Genomic DNA, 17,760 nt, shown 5'->3' with positions numbered 1-17,760 from the left:
AATTCATTCCAGCTCTTCCTCCAAATATCACTAAACTTTTGCTTCTTAGGCTTAAAGCTAGTAACCTTGCCTCTTCTTGTATTCCTCGTTTTCCTGCTATTCAATATCAGCAAGAAACAAAAGTAGAACTAGAACTAGAACCCCATTTTTTTCACCAAAGATAACCCCACTTTGAAAGTTTTTATAGAGATGGAGGGAAATGGGATTGTTACAGAAAGGTTTGATGATGGTGCAATTTATGATTCTGCTGCCACAACTGATGGTAGTGGAACTAATTAAGCAGATTTTAACCAAGAGGGTTGTAGATAGGATTTTAGATTGGAGCATGAGTGTGCTAACAATGCTGATGATGGTAACAATGAGATAATGAGGCCTAAAGGAGAACTTGAAGAGTGTGATGTTGGGATCATTGACTTCCAGTTTATGAATAACATTGGATCATTGAGTTACTCTGCTTCTCCATTTGAGACAGCAGAGGAAATGTTGGGGCCAATGGAGGAAATGAAAGCAACATAGAGAAAGATCATTTAATGTAAGTTAGCTAAAATAAAAATAGTTGATAGCAATCTACATAGAGATCTTTTTGTGCAGATGACATATACTTTTTAGGAATCAACATGGTGCATGTTGATCATCAACAAATAAATTGGTAGACAATTAGACATATGCACATGCGCACACACACATGCACACAACAGATACATTGTAAATACAAGAGGCTTGTGGCATACCCTAACCTTGGAATGAATCTTATTAAACATTTTAGTACCACAAATTTTTAAAATTTGGGAGATCTCTGAAATACCAAGCAGATAACAGAACAGAGGTTAGTAGATACCTTTTTCATCTCTCTATAAACCATGGACAGAATACTAATAATAAGCACATTAGTCAAAAGAAAATAACTGTAGTTCATTAATGTGTGAGAATGTGAGATTATACAGATAAACTCAGCATAAAATTTCTAAATGTTACCCACAAAGTATTGAAAGAAAAGCTTCTAAAAGATTGGAAGTAACTGCTTATCACCAAGGAACAATAAAATTTTGTGCTCGATTTCACTTAATTTCTTCCATTTGTCTACTAAAATATTAGCTTATACACTGACAGCGTAAAACTAAAACATTGATTACCCTGATTTTAAGTTTCTCTGTGTTTGTAAAATCACTAAAAGAAGCAACTTCCATGTACTGAAATGGGCTTCTCATAAAATTGAAAGTCAACCACTATCATCATATTCACTGTTCTGAAGAAGTATTTTTGCAGGGTCCCTCAATGCAAATTGCTGGGAACAATATCTTACAGCTTCCCTCTTCATCTTATTAATGCAATCAATATAATCAAACCATGCTGGCAATATTACTGAGCACCCACTGTATCAGCCGAAATGGCCATCTTTTCTAAAATCGAGTTGCCTTCACCATCTGAGGTCTCTATGGTAGAAGATCTACAACTGAAGTAGAAAACTGCACTCATCATGGAATCAATGAGCACCACAAACGAATACATTATCACCAAGAGTGGCCCTTCCCACATTCTTGAAGATCCATCACCATAGCTCAGTGTCTTAACTCTGTGCTCAAACAACCCTTCTACGAAGGCCAATCCGATTGTCGATCCAAGAAAAATCAGTAGACCGACATGAGTTTGACCCTTGATCAAAATACTAGATCGCAGCATTGCCTGCGCTCCTGAAACATCCTCCAGCACAGAGATCACAATTGCAATATTGCAAATGATTATGGCATTGGCGAAGATAACAGAGAAAACCAGCCCCACCATTACAGCAGCATACACAGCAACGTCCAGAGAAAACCCAAGAACAGACAATGCACTGCAGAACAGGATAAGAAAAACAAAGAACATAGTGATGCAACTCACTATTATTGTACAAACCCACATATACGTTGAAACAATCTTCCTCCAAAACTTGCGAATGATCACACAAAATTTAGAAGCCTCAAACTTCTTCCTCGAATAAGTGCAATCTACCGAATAAACCACCGCAGCTTTTGACAATAACAACAGTGTCACATACAAAGGAAAGTTTGTAGCCGAAGAAATCACCATCTCGGCGAAACGCTGGCAAGACTGTTTGATAAGTGGTCTTAGAGGAAGACCACTAGCTTTGGCCACAAGCATAAGCCTAATACTCAGACTCTTCAAAATGGAATCATCCACTAACACATTAGACAGAACTACAGAAGAAACAGGACAAATGAGCAAAACAGCAATTGCCATGAAACTACATGAATTAAACCTTAGAATCCTAACAGTTTCTTTCAGAATGTCTAACGCATTCATTGATTGGATTATGTCATCATTGTTATTATGACCATAACCATGATCAGGGAGTTCCAATTCTAAACCTTGTTTTTGTAAAGGGGTTTCATGCTCAGATCCATCTTTCCTCAAATGATCAGACCTATTCCTTGGAGAACAGCCTTCACTCGAAATCTCCATTTTAGAACAATAAAAAACAAACAAAAAAACGATTATTTCACTGAAATTCAAGATGCATAGGAGGTTTGATGAAAGACCCAAGATCTGAAACAACTATGCTAAGGTTAGAAACCGTGAATCAAGAAGTGGGGTGTCTTCAAAAAATGGCATTTTCGGGAATAGACAAAAAACTGAATAAAGGGTTTGAGGAAAAAGATTGGGAGAAGAAGAAAGGGATATGAGAGAGGGAAAGAGGCGTGTGTATGAATCTGTGAATTGCTAAATTCAGTGTTCTTACTCCATATTTACACAGTGACATGGGAAGAGGAGAAAAAATTCGAGATTTGTAATGAAGCTCTCTACAGCTCAATCACCATGTGTGATTTTAGTATCTGTGTTATGTCGTTATTCATCCATTGTTCTGTATACTTTTCTTTGATGTGCATTATTCCTTTGTGCACGTCCCGTGTAATTTTTGTATGAAATTAATATAAATGCAGTGTAACTATTTTTAGTGTCATTCAATTATTTATTATTTATTTTTAATTATTTTTGACATTATTTTTATTTAAAAGTAATATAAATGAATTATAAATAATATAATGAATGTATATAAATATTTACACGTACAATATGAATTTATTATATTCAATAAATAAATGTAAGCTAATTTATAAAGGTTTTTAGTTACTAAGAGTATCTTCATCCTATAGGTAAGGAATTAATGTTTTTCGGATGTATAGTTGTCATTTTCACACAAATATCGCTTTCATATATCATACTCTCAATGTCTTTTCGAATCTAGGAAGACATTACACCAATAAATATGATTAGGATTTAACATGTATACATTGATAGTGCAAGGGTTTTTACTGTGTTAGTAAATCACTAACCATCATTGACTCTCAAACAAAAGTAATACAAATCAATAAAAATTTAATGTATGCTCAAGTTTGTACACGTCCCGACATAATGTTTTTCTTATACATTCGATAAGTGAATGTGTACTTTATTGTTCTCTTTAAGTAACACATAACACGTTTCACTACATTCTAGTGATACATTAGATGATTGCTCAAATATCTTCTAAAAAACTCCCATGGAAAATACTATGTCGGGACGTGTACAAACTTGAGCATACATTAGACTTCTTACTACATATGCATAAGAAATCTTTTGCATCTCGTATCTTTCAAGGTCAGTTTTGGGACACTGTTCGAGACTAAACTTGTCTCCCTTATATATAGGGGTATCCCCTTGTTTACTTTCTTTCATGCTACATCTATCTAGGACTTTATCTATATAGATTTCTTGTGACAACCTATGATACCTTGAAAGCGACCTCTTAGTACCTAAATACCTAATACAAAAGAAGCTTCCTCGGGATATTTCATTTAAAAATTCTTCGTTAGAAATCTCTTGGTCTCATGTATGCAATAGTCTCATATCACTACTCACAAGCAGTATATCATTGATATATAATACCAGGAATATAAGTTTACTCCTACTGAACCTATAGTACACACAATCATCAATATATGTCTCAAAACCATACGAAGTAATAACTTGATGAAACTTGTGATTCCATTGACGAGAAACTTGTGATTCCATTGACGAGAAACTTGTTTAAGGCCAAAGATGGATTTCTTTAGCACAAAGATTTCTGGTTATACCACATAGATCGTTTCTTTAATTTCATCATTTAGAAACGCGGACTTAACATCCATCTGATATAGCTCTAAATCAAAATGAGCTAATGGTGCAAATATTATTCAAAAGAGTAAATTACACTGACACCCACTGAGTTTTAACGAAATTACACAAATCATCTCTCACTTTTCTACAAATACACAAATCCCTTAATTTTTATATTTTCATTACATTTATCATTCCTACATGAGAAATAAATGTAATCTTTTACATAAAAAAATGATAAATAGAATTAAGTTAAACAAAACATGATATATTGTGAAGACAAATACAAATGATATACAAATCAATATATTTTTATTATTTTTTGTTACAAAATGCATCAACAATTCTAAAGAGATATTGTTTAAATCGATCTTATACTATATCATAACGACCCAAAAATAATAAAGAGGTATTGACTCATACATTATTTAGATTTGTCTCAACAATATACCATATTTTGTTTAACTAAATTGCATTTATCACATTTTTCTGTATAAAAGATACACTTATTTTTCGTGTAGGGGTGGTCAGTGTAATAAAATCACAAAAAATTAGGGGGTTGTGTAGGTGTAAAAATATTATGCCATAATTGATATTTAACAAGGTCCATTCAATAACGCTTATGTGTTGAACGCTGTAAAATGTAAGGCATAAAAGAATTAACAACGCTTAGTGAAGAAAGCGTTGTTAAAGGTGCTATCTTTAACCGCGCTTATTGAAACAAGTGTTGTTAAATGTCATACTTCATATATTTAACGACACTTCTTCAATAAGCGTTGTTAAATGTGTTATATTTAACAATGCTTATTGAAGCAAATGATGTTAAAGGTCATACTTCATATATTTAACAACACTTCTTCAATAAGCATTGTTAAACGCTTGTTTTAGTGAGCGGAAATCTTTTCAAATTCAAAACAAAACCTCACACAATAATATATATCACTCAGTTTATTAAGGTAAAACGTTATGCAGCTATGATGTTTCTCTTCATATCGATTTTTTATTTTTCTCTTCAAGCATAAGGTAAATTGTTATCTTATTTTAGCTAATTTATTTCTCTCTTCACTAGTAGTATGATCTTTAATTGTTGTGAAATTATGCAGCTATGATGAAGTTATTGATTTTTGGTTTTTCTCTTCAATCATAAGGTAAATTGTTATCTTATTTTAGTTCATCAATTTTTCTCTTCACTAATATAGTACACTAATATAGTATGATTTGTGTATTTATTGTGAAGTTATGGTGTGTTAGGTTTCTGGTTATGGTGAACATTAGAGGAGAAAAAATGAACAATTTGCGTAAGATCTCATTACTCATTTATTATTTTATAATATTGGAATCTGTTAAGGTTGAATGTAATTGAAGTCGTTGGTGATTTAACAAATCTATTGTAAATATGGTGGAGTTGAACATGCTTATCATGTGTTTGGTAGAATGTTTTAGAGAGATATTGTCTTATTTAGAAAGTAGACATTTAACAACATTTGCTTCAGTGAGCGATGTTAAATGTCTACTTTCTACAACGCTATAAAAAACGCTATTGAATATAACCTTATGTACTACTTTGCTCACATAGAAAGCTCTACAAAAGCGCTATTAAATGACAATTTAAAAAACTGTTGTTTGTGTAATTTCAATAAAACTCAGGGGTGTGAGTGTAACTTACTCTATTAAAAAAGAATCATTCGAAGATACCGGAGAGAATGTTCCTTTATATCAATGTTTTCTTTCTGAGTATAGCCTTTAGCAACTAGATGAATTTTATATATGTCAATATTACCCTTTGAGTCCCTCCTAGTTTGAAATATCCATTTGCAAATTCGACAAGATGATAAAGTCATTATCATGCACAAACTTTATCTCATCCTTCATGGCCTCAATCCGCTTTTGAAAGTTAGAATATTTCATAACTTGACATAAGTTCAATGGATCATCTTCTCTTTACTTGATATCATCATCATGTTTTTTAATAAATATAATATAATTATCAGGATTGATATATGATTATATTAATTGTTTACTTTTCCTCTTAATCATGTTATGATGATTATAGATATTAAATTTTTAATAATACTCATAAACACCCATTTGTCTTCTACAGTTATAACCTTTATAAAAATTTGTGACCGTTAGAAACTAACAACTTCAGGTAGTTACCAACACTCATATTTAACAAAGGCGTTAAATTCACAATGGTCACCTTCTCATACCCATCTCCTTATTATTATCTTTAGTACTGAAGATGAATTATCAAATATAAAAGTAAAAATAACATCTTATGTTATGATACTTTCATTTTTTATTTATGAAGATATTTTTATATTTAAAAGCAAAACAAAAACAAGATCAATTCTCATACCTCAATCTTTTACAGAATTCTTAACTTTTCATGACTCTTATTGGCCGAATCAAAGAGGGAAGAAAATGTGGAGAATGATTTGGTTTTGTATGATTTGGTCCTTGTGGCTTTTGCGGAATGATGTTGTGTTCACTGATAAGAAAAAAGATGTTTCACACTTGGTGGATGTAATCCAAGTTAGATCGTGGTATTGATATTCTTCTATTGTGGGAAAATTGGCTTTGCCTTTTAGCCAATGGTGTTTAGATCCTAGATTTTGTATTCTGAACTCCTGTAACTTAAGGATGACTTGATTCTGGTTTTTTCGGTGTGCACATCTTGTGCTTTTTAATACAATTTTGCTGTTTCAAAAAAAAAAAAAAAAAGGCACCCTCTTTTTCCAACTTCTCAACCAATCGTATCCCCTCCTTAATTCTCAACATTATCAAATCATTCTCAACCCTAACCCTTTATTCATGTCTCATTTTATCTTTTGGTTATGTTCTTCTCGTCTTGTGGTGTCACTAGCTAGCATCGCACACAGCGTTTTCCACGCCTTCTATGGTTACTCATTCCTTCAATCTTACATATTTCATCAAATCCAACTTCACTTCCTTCTTTCCCCTTCTTGCCACTACCATCTTTTCAAACTTATTTTCTTTTTCATCTCATAATATATGTATAATATCACTAAACCTTACAATATGCTAGTGTAACTTACGTACTATACATTTTAACGAATAAAATACACCATTTACAAAATTATGTATACATTATGAGACAATAGAAATGGAAAAACTATGAATGGTATACAAATCTAACTCTATGCTTAGTCAATTATTGTATCTAGGCTTTTTAGTATGGTTTTGAATTCTAAACTGCATAAATGTAAACTAATTATATGTGGATTGATAATAATCACAATCAATAGGATTGTACTTCCTATAATAAATATTTTATTATTAAAAATAGAAATAATCCATCATCGAGTTAGCATTGAATAGTTCACAAAAATTGGAGTTTTCTTTAGAGGAATTTATTTAATGAGAAACTACAGCAACTCGTTACGGACACGTTGATTGATTTATTAGCATTAAATGATAGTATAGAAGACTGAGTTTTTATTTAGAGAAACTTCCTTATTGAGAAGCATCACCAACCCCTTGTCAACGCATGGAAACGTGTGGCTTAAAAAGTGGTATATTCATGTGAACAATTCTTAGTTAGAACAATCAAAACAAAATTTCAATAAAGGTGGCAACATGATGATGGGGGTGGTGACAATAGAAGGGTGGTGACAACGTATCACTGTTTTCATATGGGAACATATATGCTATCTCAAAAAGTATATCACTTCATGTACCATGACTTGTGATTAATTGAAAAATATATTTAAATTAAAATTTTAATAATTAATTATTTTTCTGACCAATCACAAATAGTGACATAAGTGGTACACTGTTTTGGGACAGTAGATATCGACCATTGACTTAATGTCCCAAATAGTATTATAAAACATGTCTCTTGAAGTTGAAACAAAAACAAAAAATAATAAACATTTTAATTTTTTGATTAAAATTTTATGTGTTTATTAGTATTAGACATGGTTTAAGATACAATATAGAATAATAGATGTTTGTTCGATCAATGAAGAGTAATGACAATAATAATATTAAAAATTATGACCATAATAAATATGACAATTGTGTTGTCCCTTAACATACTACATCGAGTTGTGAAACTGCAATTGTTACGTATAATATAATTTTTTTGTTGGTATAAATTTATTTAAAAGTATATCAAAATTCAATTTCCATCTTTTAACTTTTAGGACATTATTAAATAATGTCTTAATTTGTGTAGTTTATATAGATCTTTAAAGTTAGTAATTTTTTTGTTGGTATAAATTTATTTAAAAGTATATCAAAATTCAATTTCCATCTTTTAACTTTTAGGACATTATTAAATAATGTCTTAATTTGTGTAGTTTATATAGATCTTTAAAGTTAGTCTAATTTTAATTTATAGTTTGTCTATGATGATCAAGTTAAAAAGAATTATCCGTATAGAAATGATATTATCTTTAACATTAAAATGATGAGTTTGAGAAAGTTGCTAACTTTGGATTAATTGTAGAATTAAAAACTCTACTACGTCTTAATTGGATTGGGTTTCTAACCCTATTGCTAGTTTGGTTTGTTATTGCTAGACCCTACTTTTGGTTCTCTAGGTGCTTCTATTTACTTGTTAGTTGTGCATTTTTAGGTCTTATGCTTTAGTGTTGTGTTCTTGGATCTCTCTTATTGTATATTTGTCCCATTTAATAAAATTTTCACCTTCCAAAAAAACTATCCAATCATGATATAAAGTTAGAATAGGGTCAAGTTAAACAAAAGTAGTATTTTGAGATTCATACTTTTCATATTGAATTTTCAATTGTAGCAAAATCCTTCTGTGTAATATTTGGACGAGTGACTATCCCATATACTTAGAATCTTAGATGATAAAGTTATTTTGTTTATTACAACTCATGAGACAACATAAATTATCCATACGAGGTCATCCCTATCAATCCCATGGGTTAAAGGGAAATACTATGAATCTACACAAATCTAACTCTATGTTTAGTCAACTATAGTATTTAGGGTTTTTGATTAGGGTTTTATAGTCTAAAGTGCATAATTGCAAACAAACTTTAGATGTTGATTTATTAGTTGAATTATATATATTTTAATTATTTATCACATTTAATAGTATAAATTGGTACAATTCAAAGGAACCATACTCATTTTATTTCCTGGGATTGATGAATGATGATCACCATCAAAGTGGAAATTTAAATAGGATTGTACTCCATATAATAAATATTTTCTTACTAAAAAATAGAGGCAATCCATACATGAGTTAGCATTTAATATTTGTAAAGATTGGAATTTTATTTTGAGGAATTTATTGAGAAACTACAGCAACTCCTTACATGCACTATTATTGGTTTATTAGCATGGAATAATATAGTATAGAAGACTGGACTTTTCTTCAGAGGAACTTTATTATTGAGAAGTTTCAACAAAACCTTGTCAACAAATGGAAACTTGTGGCAGAAAAGTTGAGATGAAGATCTTTTGTTATTTTATTCATTTGTGTCCCAAGCAAATTAAAATGTCTTATTTTAAAATAAAATAAAAACATAAATTTATTTTTTTATATTATTTAGTGTTACTTCATTGAATATGGACATTAAGATAAAGTCATTTTACGACGGAGGATCTCATATTAAAAATTGTATATTTATGTGAAGATTTCTTGACTAGAACAATTAAAACAAAAGGTTTCAATATCATTCCAAAACCAAAGCCATTCCCACTACCCTCATTCTCTATCTTCTTCTTCAACATGGAAGTGATAGAACCCAAACCAGACATATGGGCTCTTCATTCTGAAACAAATCGAATCACCAAAGCTCACGGTGGTCACCTTCTCACTCTTTCCACTATCTTCCTCTTACCCCTCTCATGTTTCTACCTCATCTACAACACCCTCTCCTTCCAACTTCTTAACCATTTTTATTATCATCAAAACCAACCCATTAACCTTCTTAACCAACTCTTTTTGTATCTCTTATATTCTACTTTTGCTATGTTCTTCTCCGTTTGTGGTGTCAGTAGCATCACCTACAGTGTTTTCCACGCCTTCTATGGTACTCAACCCTTCAATCTTGTATCCTCCATCAAATCCATATCAACTTCCTTCTTTCCCCTTCTTGCTACTACCATTGTTTTAAAACTTATCTTCTTCTTCATCTCTTTCTTCTTTTCTTTTCTCTTCTTCCTATTCATTTTAGGAACTCAGCTTCTTATTGGTATCACATTATCCCCTTACTTCCTTGGCTTCTCTACTGCAGTTCTTGTTGTCCTTCCTATGCTGTTTGTGATGTTTTATTTGCAAGTTAGGTGGATATTGGTGCCTGTGGTTGTGGTTTTGGAACCATGTTGGGGTTTGGAGGCACTAAGAAGGAGTGCTAGTTTGATTAAGGGAATGAAAAAGGTGGCACTGATTTTGTTGCTCTTCTTTGGGCTTGTGGAGGGGTTGTATTTGTGGTGCATCCCAGTTTTGAATATTTCATTAATGGGTTCTCAAAATGGAATAGGAAGAACATTTGATTGGAGGCACATTGTGCTAGATACTGTTGGGAAATCCATACTCCTTATGATATATCTGTTGTTCAACATTGCTGCCAATACTGTGTTGTATATACTTTGCAAGGGTATTCATGACAACGACAAGTGTGTAAATGATTATGTTACTTTGCCATTAGATGATAATGTTTAGGAGTTACTATAAATCATTTGCAAATAAACAATGTATTGCTTTAAGTGGAAGGAGTATAAGTCATTCTATTTGGAGGAGTTTAGCTAGTCATATTTCAAAAAAAATTCAATCTTTTAAATTGTCATTGTGATTATTGTGATTTTGGTTTTGCAATCATTACAATGTGGATTTCAACCGTTGGAGTGTGAATTATATTATGAGCAAAAAACATATTTTTGACATCGATGCAACCTAATATGTTTTTACAGTCCGATACAATCTAAATGTGGTCTGATGTGATTGTATTGTAGCATGTTATAGTCACATCAGTGTGATTCAGTATTACACCACAATTGCGATTTTATATTATTGTAGCAATTATCACAACTACAATATTGCAATAGTATCACATAATGTGGTCCATAATTTGAAACATTGAGTAAAGGAAAGCGTAAAAGAAAATAGGTGCAAATTTTTTTTGGTATTCCCTCACCTAATGATAGTAAGAAATTAACTTTTTTTTTTTTGTCAAATATGATTATTCCTCCATGTCGTTTATAAGAATTAATTAATTTTTTTTGAGGATCTATCAATGTCTTATATCATTATAACAAGGATTTAATATGTATACACTGGTGTAAATGTTTTTTACACTATGAGTCAATTATCCACCATTGATTTATTAATCATTATTGACTTTCAAATAAAAGTAATACAAATCAATGGTGGATAATGTGCTGACAATGTAAAAAACTTTACGGTTGTCAGTGCACAAATTTTAAACTCTTATAACTATGCCTAAGCTAAATGATAAATTACAAATAATCCACAATAAACAATAAATCATTGAATATTCATGTTCTTATTTTGTTTCTTTTTCAATTAGTATAAAATTGAGACACAAATACTGTGAAAACTAGCTGGTATGTTTTTAGCTGGCTTCTTATGGGAAGACTATAACTACATGATAATAAATACACAATATTATTGTAAAAAGCAAGAAACTTATGAGAATTATTACACGCTTGTGAAAAGTCTTGTTTGAAAAAGTCTATACATAAAGAGATATTTTCTAAATAAAGTGAAGAAGCATTCTTACTTAAACTATGCTATTAGGTTAGTTAAGTTTTCAATTTTTTCTTTTATTTGACGTTTCTAATATTGATCATATTTTTATTAATTTTATATATGATAATATAAATAAATACAAAATGTCTCATTAATTAATGAAAAATTGTCTTATATTAAAAGAATATCCTAAGTTTTTATAAAACTATACATGAATGTCATTTCAATCTTTTGTCCTTTAACTTATTTTATGTGTTTGATTCAATTCTATAAGCAATTTTGGCTACAATTTGATACTTAACCGGTTAACTTTTTAAAGCTAAACAACATCAGTCTCTAATATAGTTAGACAACATCAGTCTCTAATATAGTTTGATCTTAGAAATGATGTTAGATTGGTACTTTATTTTGATAGTGTCCTCTTTCCGATTTTCTCCTCTCTAATCTATTCATATCTCCTTCTCTCCCCCTTCCACTGTACATCTTCATTCATAAGTCAATATAATTACTATTGTTTAAGATTAACTCTTTATTAAATTTATATGGTGAAAAACTGTTGTTGATGGTGTGATAGAGAAAACATATTTGAGTATATAATTTTTTTTATATTATCGATCCATTATTTATCATTATATTATTTTTTTAGAATTAATGGTAGTTAATAAATCAATGATAGATAATTTACTGATAACGTAAAAAATACTTTCATTATTAGTGTATACATATTACATCCTTATAATATTATATGATTACATAAGTTATCATTTTCATTATTTATCATTGGTTTATACTATCTTATCATTTCATTCATAGATTATCTCTACATCAAAAACTCACTATATTATTTTTCAATTACTATCTTAACCAAATCAAATTGATGAAAAATAAAAAAATAGTTGATCCAAATGAAACGACATATTAATCATTACTTTTTGGATGGTGGTGTAGATGAATCCTTTTGAGTTTGGAGTCCACATCTGTGTATCTCTCTATCTACAACTTTAATTTCAATTCACTTGGCCCCATGGCAACAACACCACCACCTACCCTCAACTTCTGCACCGTCCTCTCCGAATCAAAACGCATAATCAACGCTCACTCTCGCCACTTCCTCGCCCTCTCCGTCATCTTCCTCCTCCCTCTCTCCTTCTCTCTCATCGTCTCCCCCACCCTCTTCCACCTCCTCTCCCCTTCTTCCGACTCTCACATCCACATCCTCCTCCGTACTCCCACCCTCCCCCTTTTCCACCACCACAACCACCACCGCCACCTCAACACTCTCCTCTTCTCTCTCCCTTTCTCCCTCTCCCTTATCTTAATCTCCCTCTTCTCTCTCTCCTCCATCACTCACAGCGTCTTCCACGGCTTCTTCGGCCGCCCCGTTAAACTCCCCTCCGCTATTCAATCCATCTTACCTTCTTTCTTCCCTCTCCTCCTCACTACTCTACTTTCTCAACTAACCCTTTTCTCCATAGCTCTTTTCTCTTTTCTCTTCGTTCATTCACTTTACCATTTTGCCCCTTCACTTTCTTCCACTTTCTCAATCCTCTTATTCCTCCTCCTCTTTCTCCCTCCATTCCTCTACCTTCAACTCTCATGGACCCTATCATCTGTAATCTCCGTCGTCGAATCAACCTACGGTTTCGAACCACTTAACCGGAGTTCAAAATTGATGAAGGGAATGAAGGGAATTGGTTTGTCTTCATTATTGTTCTTCGGATTCATGGAAGTGGTTTTGGTTTGGAGCAACTCGGTTTTTGCTTCGAATTCTGATGGTGATGGTGGAAATGGAACTAGTGGTTTGTTTAAGGATTGGGCTTCTGTGGTGCAGATTGTGTTGGCTTCAACTTCCTTGATGCTGCTGATGCTTTACCAGACCGCGGCTAACACCGTGCTCTACATGTATTGCAAGGCGGTTCATGGCGAGCTTGCGGTGGAGATTGTGGAGGAGTTTGCAAGAGAGTATGTTACATTGCCCTTTGATGAGGGGAAGATACCTCATCTTGTTTCGGTTGTTCGTGTGTAATTAGTGTTATATAAAATGAAGAACCAGCGAGGTAAGTGAGCATTTGTAACATGTGTAGTTTTTTTGTCTCTTGTTCAGTATATTTTGTGTGTAAAATGAAGGATATGTGTGAATGTTAGACCAGGAAAAGATTTGGTTGTGTTAATCAGAGAATATGACAGAGTAAATGTGAAGCTTATGAACATGTTTTTAAATTGTAGATGCGAAAAAATGTGGTTAATATGACTGTGATTGAGGTTGAAATGCAGTTATGAGGATTATCAAAACTATAATACTACAACTGCAATTTAAAATCATGTTTTGATTCTTAAAATGTGAAGTAAATGTGGGAACTAGTATTCTTACTGAAAAAGGATTTAGATATAAATAGTTTGCTTTTAGATATGATAAGACATAATGGCGTTATTTGATCATGTAGCCGACATTACCAAATAGGAAAAAGTTTGATTGTTGTTTCATGTTTTTGTGGTTGAAATTGATGGAGTGTACATGATTATGGTACAAATATGACTTAGAGATCTGAGAGGATATCTTTGAAACCTGGAATTTTGGATTTTGGCTTGGGCAAATGCGTTGTTTTGAGATAAATTTAGAAATATTGGATGGCTCTATTTTGAGAAGAATTTAGAAGTTCCAAGTTTAACCCACAAATCAGAATTAGTAAATGTTTCCCTAGCTAATTTGAAAGCTGAAGTTGTCAGGAAGAACAAATGGTCCAGTCTTTTGTTGATTTAGCAATTTGTGCTTGTCACAAATGCTCTCTGGACACCTAGTAACAAAACCAGACAGTTATTATCGGTATCATGTTTACTTTAATTGGATTTGATGAATGTAAAATGTAACTGCGTAGAAGCTTTGAATTGTTAACATACCTTGGCCAAATTATGTGCAAGCTCTTTATTGGCGACGAGCATCAATGTAGTTGAAAGTTGTATTTATAGGGTATTTGGTGAGAGATTTCATATTATTTCCCCAATCGCCACTTAAATTTGTAAGTTTTGAAGAAATGGATGTTAGATTTGTTGTCTGAAAACTCAAATTCATTAGTTACTATCTTTTATTGCTCCCCCTTCACCGCTCATAGGCCAAGATGTACATTTTTGTTATTGCTTATGCAATAGTTCATGGTGAAACCAAGGAAAATTGGAAATGGTCCCAGACTCTTTAATTCAATGGGCACTTGAGACACCTCATTTTCACATATCCATTTAACATGTCAAGTAGGCACTTCTCTGTCCCTGATTAGGTCTTGAATAAGGTGGTGTTTAATGTCAACGTGTTTGTTATGACCACGATAACAGATTCTGTAAAAAAAATTGTTGATTTATTGTCATAAAAGTATATTTGTAGGACTACCTTGTTGATGTTGTAGCTTACGTCTTCACAACAAAATTGAGTAGCACACTCTGTTGTTGGTATACACTGAGAAAATCATATGTGTGCTTTTTGGTGTATTGGTGTCAACTACCCAATCACTATTTTATGCATACACTTGATGATGGTATGTTTTATTGAAGGAGTAATGGCATGTTTTGTTAGGTCATGTTGTCAAGTACCTTAGGTTCCCAACCCATTTTGTAAAATTAGTTGAATTGAGAAGGCATCACTTTCGTTTTTAACCTTCAATCTTTCTTGAGGCTGCATTTGTTGTAACCAACGCAGCTGCGTCCTTTGATCAATTTAAAGAACTTGGAGAGAATTGATGAGGATGGATAATCAAATGGTGCTGCTTCATGGAATGAAGTTAGTTTAGCTTCATTGATTCACCAAGTTTGAATCCAATTGCAACAAGTACCCAAAATGTATTACTTACGGATGGTTGTTGTTAAGATTGTTCATATTAGAATAACAACATTCTTAATCTAATCTAATATGTTCTCCGCTGTAGAATTCTTATTATATAAATTATATTTTTATTTTTAAATAAGAATAATGAGAGAAAAATAAAAGCAAAGAGAGAGAACTGAAGGGTAGATGATTAGTTAAAAATGAGGTAGGTTGTAGAAAAAATGATGTTTATCATTGTGGGAAAAAAGTAGATGTTTTTATTTATAAGGAGTTATAATATATTATAAAATAATGGGATATCCTAGAAAAAAGGTAGATGTTTTTATTTCATAATAAGTTGTAATAAATTATAAAATAATGAGACACTTAGAAAAAGGTAGATTATGTTTTTATTTCTGATAAATTATAAAATAATGAACTCAAATAAGAATGATGAAGTTGTTTCACTTGTTTGTTATTGTGTTTCTCCAAGTAAATTACATTACTATCAAACAAAAAGGTGACATTTCTCGCTAACCCTTTGTTTTTTCTTTACATTTTTATGTTGAACATGGTCCATACCTTCAGGTATTGGGCTAAGATTATGGATAGACACAAAGCACAACCTTGGTTGTATCTCTTAAGATAATAATAATAATAAATAATTTAGGTGAGTTAGGTATGGAAGGCTCATTGAGACACTGGTCTTAGGGTTTACTAGGGTTGCAAGCTAATTCCTTATCAGCTAGATTGCATATTTTTGTATATGATTTAGCATGGGTTAACTAATGTCCACGACACAAGAATGTCTTGTCTCCTTTTGGGAATTTATATGTTGCCATTTATAACAGAAGATATGGTGGATTTTGTGGCAGAGAAAAGAGAAGGGATTTCATTCAGGTTTGACAAAGTATGTAACAATAGGGGAAAACTAATGTTAGAAGTTAGAACTAGGATTAGTTTAACAAAACAAGTTAGGGTTAATTTGAAATAATTAAGATGAGAAACCAAAATATTGATTTTGCCGTAGTTGCTATTAAATGTCCACTATGATTCAAACGAATTTTACCCCTCTCGTTCTTATTATCTGACATTTTCAACCAAATTACATATACTAATAAAAGTAATTGTTTCAAAAAAATGTATGCACTCTACATAGGTTCTGTACTCATTCATGTAAATGAATGATTGATGATGTAGTGATTATGTACAAAATCTTTATATTGACAATACATAAATGTTACACTGTTATTTTTATTAATTTTTAAATGATATGATAAGATTTAATCTTACTCTTATTTAATATTTTTCATTATTTATTATTTTCCAATCTCTCTTCTCTTTATTCCACTAATACTTTTTTTTCTCTTTGCACAATAATGGAATTGGGTCATAATTTTGATAGAGAAATAATTAATATTGTCTTGAAAATTGAAAATAATAATTAAAAAATGAAAATGAAATTCTGAGAAAAAGAAACTTGTATAAGTATGAGTATTCAGATTTTAAATTTGACCATATGATACTATGATAGCTTCACTTAATAATCAATGTGAGAAAAATTCATTGCAGCAATGCAGCTGGCCAAGGAAAATAATATATGATTAATAATAGAGTTTAAAATTTATGTATTGTGCAAAGTTTTTATGATTAATTTTATTATTTTTGTTTGAGGGTTAATGATAATTAATATATGAGTGATAGATGATTTACTAACAGCGTAAAAAACAATTACAACATAAAAATATTTTTATTTTCTACATTGTGGTGTTCTTATTCCTGGTGTTTTGTTCTTAAATAAGAATAAAAGTGGCTAAATAAGAATATTAATTATTGAGGAGAGAACAATGAAAATACACAATCTAGCAATAAATAGATTACAAACATATGGGAAAACATCAAAAAAATCCAGAATCATTATAAAAAATTTAAATTTTGCATAGACCAAAATAAAAAAAATTAAAGAACGGCAACTTGTCTTCATTGAATAAAATTTCAACTGATTGCATGCATGTCAATAACAAAATTACATTTTTTTATTTATAATTGATTTCTAATAATTATAATAAATTATAACAGTTTTTAATTTATTAATAAAATTAATGTGATTTAGGAA

At 31.3% G+C, this 17,760-nt stretch overlaps 3 protein-coding genes across 3 annotated transcripts; 2 read left to right on the top strand and 1 right to left on the bottom strand.

The window, feature by feature from the left end:
- On the bottom strand, positions 888 to 2,858 carry LOC109349543. Its single transcript, XM_019590381.1, has 2 exons — positions 1,322 to 2,858; positions 888 to 1,284 (listed from the first exon to the last, which is right to left on the bottom strand). The coding sequence occupies exon 1, from the start codon at positions 2,461 to 2,463 to the stop codon at positions 1,360 to 1,362; it is 1,104 nt and encodes a 367-aa protein (XP_019445926.1). The 5' UTR covers positions 2,464 to 2,858; the 3' UTR covers positions 888 to 1,284; positions 1,322 to 1,359.
- LOC109350777 lies at positions 9,776 to 10,804 on the top strand. Its single transcript, XM_019592077.1, has one exon. The coding sequence runs from the start codon at positions 9,869 to 9,871 to the stop codon at positions 10,802 to 10,804; it is 936 nt and encodes a 311-aa protein (XP_019447622.1). The 5' UTR covers positions 9,776 to 9,868.
- Positions 12,791 to 14,335, top strand: LOC109349542. Its single transcript, XM_019590380.1, has one exon. The coding sequence runs from the start codon at positions 12,876 to 12,878 to the stop codon at positions 13,875 to 13,877; it is 1,002 nt and encodes a 333-aa protein (XP_019445925.1). The 5' UTR covers positions 12,791 to 12,875; the 3' UTR covers positions 13,878 to 14,335.

Source organism: Lupinus angustifolius, chromosome LG06 (assembly GCF_001865875.1).
Source record: "Lupinus angustifolius cultivar Tanjil chromosome LG06, LupAngTanjil_v1.0, whole genome shotgun sequence".
Classification (NCBI taxonomy): Eukaryota; Viridiplantae; Streptophyta; class Magnoliopsida; order Fabales; family Fabaceae; genus Lupinus; species Lupinus angustifolius.
The sequence above is the reverse complement of the archived record's forward strand: the minus strand, read 5'-3'. Positions and strand labels throughout refer to the sequence as shown.